General features: G+C 29.4%; 2 protein-coding genes across 2 annotated transcripts in view; both read left to right on the top strand.

Annotated features, from left to right (window-relative positions):
* Positions 1-4,360, top strand: part of LOC111617823 (C-Jun-amino-terminal kinase-interacting protein 3-like) — a 211,657-nt gene extending 207,297 nt beyond the window's left edge. Inside the window, exon 31 of the mRNA XM_023359134.1 lies at positions 4,329-4,360. Within this exon, the coding sequence (XP_023214902.1) occupies positions 4,329-4,360 (32 nt within the window). The remainder of the gene's footprint in view (positions 1-4,328) is intronic.
* A 286-nt stretch (positions 4,361-4,646) lies between these two features.
* The window catches only part of LOC111617820 (C-Jun-amino-terminal kinase-interacting protein 3-like), a 5,966-nt gene continuing 3,759 nt past the window's right edge, over positions 4,647-6,853 (top strand). The window contains exons 1-3 of the mRNA XM_023359131.1: positions 4,647-4,848; positions 5,369-5,479; positions 6,711-6,833. Coding sequence (XP_023214899.1) covers positions 4,647-4,848; positions 5,369-5,479; positions 6,711-6,833 — 436 coding nt within the window. The remainder of the gene's footprint in view (positions 4,849-5,368; positions 5,480-6,710; positions 6,834-6,853) is intronic.

Below are 6,853 nucleotides of genomic sequence, written 5' to 3'. Positions count from 1 at the left end.
ATAAATATATATATATATATATAAAGAAATAAAATAATTGTTTTAAAAAGTTTTAGATTTTTTTTTAAGTGCAGTGAATTATCTTTAATTTTGGAAGCAATAACCTCTGATTTTTAAAAGAAATGAATATATTTTATTTTTAAGCCAGTTAAAAATTTACACAGAATGACAAGATATTTAAAGACAGTTAAGCTAATAAGTTTATGTATAGCAAAGATCAGATTGTCTGCACAATTAATTAGATGAACAGAATTGATAAAACACCTAATAGAACTAAATACCAAGCTTTTCACTTATATTTTGTCATTCTTCACAAAAGGCAACCAAGATCTCACTGCATACAGATTGCTGCATCACAGTTTCAGAGTTGGAAACATTGTGAACATTGTGACCACACAATATTGATCATGTGATAAGTTTCATTCATTCTAACTTGCACTCCAAGAACATTTGCTTCTAATTAATATACAAACTGCACTGTAAATACACTGACAAATAGCAATATACAAGATTGACAATTTTCATAAAAATTTGTCTTTGAAAATTGGCAAAGTTTTTTTTCCTCTTAATTAATCTCATCCAATGAGCATTAAGAGGGTCTTTTTTCAGGCTCATTGTGGATTCAGCCAAATCACAGTGTGGCAACCAAGTGATGAGGGACGAGGCCCAACATATCCATGTCAGACCACCTCTGAAAAATGCCTGCATAGATTTGATCTCTGGTTCCCCAAAGCAATAGGCTGATGCACTAACCACTTCAGCCATCAGGTTAGCATTCTGAATACTTTATGGAAAAAAAAACCAACTTAAAAAATGACGTGAAGAAGAAAACCCCTTTCTACAGAAAACTTGGCAACACTTTTTTTCCATTGATATTGTGGGGCCGAGGGGGGAGAAATTTAAAAAAACGTAATTAACGATATTATGCGATATATATCGTCATCGTCTCCCTTGCCATCTGGACTGCCGAGCGGTAATAATCAACATGTGGAAGCAGTTGAGTCAGAGATAGATGCCTCGTTTACAAACAACACAACCCGTTTATTAAACACGAAAGAAGCTTACAAGATTTCCGCGATCTTGGAAGTTCTACGTCGGTTGCGACCTCTGGGTCTTCCTCTCCTTTCCAATATAGTCCCATTTTGAAGGAGTGTCCCTTGTTCGCGAATGAACAATTCCATCGATGTCTCGACGACTCCGGGACGATGCGGTCGATTTCCGTTGATGTAAAGATGTCGATCCGAGGTCGGGAGATGGAGACGAAGATGGACACGAGACACACACAACAATAGATCCGTCACTTGGAACTTTCGGGAGAAGCCGTTGCGTCCTTGAATGTCCGGGGTTTTATCCGTTTTCCTCAGATTCCTCTTACCGATTGGTCTCTCCTTGTCACCTGATGACAATTCGAAACCTTTGGGGGCGCGGGAGAGGTCAAAATCGAAGTTTAATTCGATCTCCAACCGGAGATGGTCGACGGACTTATATTCTATTGTTTAAAATTAGGTGTCCCGTTTTCATACAAATAATCTTTCTAACTACTATATTTTTTTCTGCATTTTATATTTTTTAACAATAACAGTTATTTTTGTTATATATTTTACAATTATTTGCAGGGTAATGTTAAAGCTCGCGTAAATAATCGCGGCTTATAAAATTAATTCTTTGAGTAATTTATTCGATATAATAAATGGATATTCAATCAGCAAAGTATGCGCGACACAATCTCATTTAAAACAACAAATGTCATTATTAATTATAAAAAAACAAAGATAACCTATATCACGAATGGCAGACATGGCGCCGTACATTGGGGCACGGGGCACGTGTCCTCTTTTCGTCTCGGCTGCCCTTTTTATAATTCCCAAGGGGTCTCAAACAACAGAAAATTCGTAACTTCTATTATGCAAAAATAAAAGAAACTAACGATATTTGTCCATTGTTCAATTCAACTTTGTCGTATGCTGACTAAAATCACACGAATTGTAGGGACTAGTTTAGTCACAGGTGCAGATTGCATCCGACACTGTGTTCCAGCAAGATAATGCCCGACCGCACGCTTTAGGCGCTCTCACCAGCCTAAAGGCTCCTTCCCTGTCCGGCAACCTTGCCGGATCTCTCTCCCATCAAACACCTCGTCCGACGTGAGATGCACCGGATACACCGCAACATATCGTGACGACATATACTGTACACTGCACACCGCCATGGACGCAGTTTGACGAGGGATACTTCAGTCAACCATTAATTAATTGCCTCATTAATAGTATGCCTCGCCATATAGCGGCCTATAGCCCGTAGGGGCCATATTCGTTACTGAATAAACAGGTGTATGTTACATATCTTTGTTTGTTCTGTTAATCATTTGTATATCTCTGTCACTTCTAACGGTCTTGCAATGTGCATCTGGCTACGCACGTTCCTTCGTGATGTTTTAAAGGAGTGTATATTAAAGTCATACTTTTCTGTGCTTTTTAACCTATAATTATTTGCACTATTAAGTACATTGATCAATAAAACAGTAATATTCTTTAATAAAACTAATAAATAGCCAAGATGATAATTATATTTAAAAATTTAGAAGAAAACTTTTAAAAATTTTTACAAGAAATTAAGAGAAAAGAACACAGTGATTCTCCATCCTTCATCGGTAAGACAGTTTGTTTCTGAGTTGTGAAAAGGACGAACAATGAAGAATCCCTGTTTTTTTTCTGTTAATTTCTTGTAAACATTTTTTTTAAAGTTATATTAATTGACAATTTTAAAAGCCGGCCGGAAGGCCGAGCGATTAAGACATCAGCACACCTTACCGCTCTGGAGGACCAAGAACGAATGCGGACGGATTGAAAAATCCCAGGAGTTTTCCGATATGGTCTGTCCCGAATATATCGGGTTCTCATCACGCGACCTCTCCATTGGGGGCCCGACCGAACTCATGATGGTTTTTTTTTTTTTAACTCTCTTTTCACTTTAATCCATGGGGTCTAAGAGAACCTTTTTTAGCAAGTCCAAGGTAGGTTCGGCAGGCCCACAGTAGGGAACCAGAGAGCAGTTAAGATGATCTTTAATCCAACATATGCCACTTTAACCGTCATTTCTCATCCGGTTATCACGATGGGCTTGACAGAATAATAACAACATATAATGTTAGAAATGTGTGAATTTCCCTTTGTGAGAAATGAGTAAATAATATTTACTCATTTCTCACAAAGGGCACTGAGATCTAACAATATATGTTGTTATTATTATTGTGAATCATATAATATAATCACATTATGACTAAGTTATCTTATATTTCGCTATTATTTATAATTTCATATTATGTCGTAAATTTTGATAATTTGAGTTTTGATAATGTGTGAAATTGAAGTTCAATTACATTTATACAGTTATAGTTACATTTGGTATCAGAATAAACTACATACTATCAATATATGCATCTAAATTGCAGAAAAATTAAATTACCTTTAGAATAGTTATTTAAATTATTGTATTGTTTTTTTATGTTTGATTTAAAGTATGACAATATTCTCGATATATTAGAGTATAAACATGACTTAATGTTGATATTGTCATTAAAATCATTTTATTGATGCCAGTTTAATATAAAAATAAGATATTATCAATTTTATTATCTTAGATAATGAAATAATATAATTATATATCTGATTNTCTTTCAGTTTGTTAAAAAAATTTTATTAGATGTTAATAATAGCAAATTTTCCTCTAGTTCTTAGATAATGCAACAGAAAAACAAAAATGACAAACATTGAGATGATGATGATGATGATGTGAATATATACAGTATATGATGGTAATGAGTGTTTTTTCTACATTTATCACCTTTTTTTACTTTTTTATTTATGATTTATAAGAAAATTACTTCAGCAGGCATTTATTAATATTTTTAAATATTCAAATTCTAGTGATTTTAGCAGTCTTTAAACATTTTTTCAACTTTACAATTTTGATTGTTTTCTTAGATTTTATATCATTGTAAACATTCACTACCAGTTGATGCAATTACTAACAAGGCTTGGCATGTCTTATTTCCTTGATTTATATGAATGAATTTTTGAAATTTTCATTCTTAAACATTCTTTGAATTTTATGTCTATTCTAGAAACATTCTTAGAAAAATGTTATAATTATTGAAAATGTAATAACTAGCATTTTAAAGGAAAAAGATATTATTTAAAAATAGTTTTGAAGAAAGTTTCAAAATAACAAAAATCATTAATTCAACCTGTTTTATTGTTTTAACTGTTCAATCCTGAAAATTTTTATCTTTCTACTTTATCTTGCTAAACATATATTTATATTTTCAGGTTTTACAGATATTCTTTTCTATGAAATTTAAATTCAAAATTAACTTAATAAATATATTTGTATTAAATAACAATTGAAGTTTGTAAGAAACATGTTAACTTACACATTTTTATAAATAAATATTTTTATTTTTGAAACTTACAAAAATATAATCTTTACACATCGAACCATTTAATTCAGAAAGAAAATTTAAATAAAAAATGTTCTCATAAAATAATTAAATGATCACTGAGTCTTTACTGTTCAATGTGAATAATATAATAAATATTAAAATTAATGTAATTGTATTTTACATTAATAATATGAAATATTAATGAATGAATGTGTTATTGAATTTAGGAAATAAACCAACTTTAACACCTAATAAAAATAAAACTCCAGGTGGTGTTGTAAGAGTTTATTCTGATAAGAAAGAAGATGTTACTACAAATAGTTATATTCCATATTGTTCAATGGCTCAAGCTCAGCTATCTTTCCATGGTCATAGAGATTCTGTAAAATTTTTTGTATCAGTTCCAGGTTTGTATTTTCATTTAACTTTTTATAAGTTATTTTCTAAAATTTTTCTTAAAATGATATGAAATTTTTGTAAATGTATGTATAAACTTTATAAGGTTCCATCAAGAATTTTCTCAATTTTAATATCTTTTAACTATGTTTTAAAGTGTATTCTGTAATTAATTACGATATTTATCTTTATTAAATACAGTATTTTACTATAGTTGCTTTATTGCATATTTAATGGAAATGACATTAAAATTGTTATTTCAATTAAATATTTAATAAAATAAATTATTCCATTTTAGAATTATATTTTGTTAACTATGAAAACTTTGCTCGAATTTAATTTTATAAAATATATATAACACTTTAATGTGTATTGTATTTTTTATTATAAATTTTCTTCTCTTAATTAGGCATTTTAGTAAAATAAGTCAATCTGTAGAAATATCCTATACACAGTTTATAATTATTTAAATTTTTTAAACTAAGTTTTTTCCTTATTAAGTTGTTATAGTATTTTACATTGAAATTTCAGGAAATAACTCTGATAGTATTAAGCAGAATAATGACTATGAAGAAGAAATAAGAAAAGTTGCACATACATTAGTTATATCTGGTGGAGAAGGATATATAGATTTTCGAATAGGTATATATATATATTTTACTTTTATTTAAGATATGAATAAACAAAACAGTTTAGTAATTACTATTGACATATTTTTTAAGATATAATAAAAGATTTAGATTTTTGGAATAAATTTTTATTTAATTAATAGATTTTTACTTTCCCAGCTCTATTATATATAACAGAGGTAAAGTATGGAGATTGGTCAAAAAATTTTTACATTTTTGGACTCTAGATCTTAAAACGTTGAGAAATGCAAAAAAAATTCAGGGTTTTTTTTTGTATGTGTGGATGTTTGTGTGGGGGAGCACAATGTTGTTCATCCTGTTTTATGCTTAATAACTCTTGTGCTTTTTGTCAAAAATTTCTGAAGTTTTTCAGGGAGGTTTGTGTATTAGGGAAATTGATGCTCTTAAATTTTGATGGCTAAAGGTCAAGGGGGTTGGGGAGATGAAGGTGCTGTTGTGTGTCATATCTCGAGTATTGTCAGACTTAATGAAATTTTACTCATTAGCATTTACAATTTTTTATAAAACTTTACCCTGAAAATTAAGGTTTTTGCTATTTTATAATAATTAAAAATATAAAAAGTTTTAATAAAAATATCTTAACAGATGGCTCCACATACAGTTTTAAATGTTGCTGGAAAAGTTAAGCAACTCATTACTTATTTTTATTTCAGGAATTTCTATATTTATAAATTTTTATAATAAACTTTGATTGTAATTGAAATTGAATTAAAATAATTTGATTAGTGAATTCATATTCCATGTTTCTATCTATCTATAATATAATTATAATTTTTGAACACCACTGCGTCTTATGGATAGACCCAGAAACCACTATGGTTGCTAATTATCGTATTAAAGAATTTTCCATTGCTTAAAAGGTATTTTCCCATTAGTTTTATCACACAGTGATTCCTGACTTAGTATTTAATATCTTATTAACAAATTTATATCAATCTCTGTTTCTTTTAACTGAAAAAATCACTTTTAAAATTTAGACATATCATAAAACATTAGGAAAAGTCTAACAAAATTTAACTAAGTCTTAAACAAATTAAATTTGATTCATATATTACATTAATAATTTTGAGCAGATTCATTTTTATATTTAGAATAGCGATACTATCAGAATTTGTCATTTTCTGATTAGCCTAATGATAATAAAAAAGATGGATTAAATATTTATATTAGTAATTTTCAATCTCTTCTTATTGTGTTTTATTTAAAATAATTTTTTTTAATAGGTGATGGTAATAATGATGAAGACATTGAAGGTATGATTTCAAATGATCTAGAAACTGAAAAAAATATTCATAACAAATTGTCAAAAGGAGAAAGAAGTCATTTAATTGTATGGCAAGTTGAATGCCCACTTGATCCTATTTAC

The sequence above is a fragment of the Centruroides sculpturatus genome, unplaced genomic scaffold (genome assembly GCF_000671375.1).
Source record: "Centruroides sculpturatus isolate CEXI.00-Female unplaced genomic scaffold, Cexi_2.0 scaffold104, whole genome shotgun sequence".
Lineage (NCBI taxonomy): Eukaryota > Metazoa > Arthropoda > Arachnida > Scorpiones > Buthidae > Centruroides > Centruroides sculpturatus.
The sequence above is the reverse complement of the archived record's forward strand: the minus strand, read 5'-3'. Positions and strand labels throughout refer to the sequence as shown.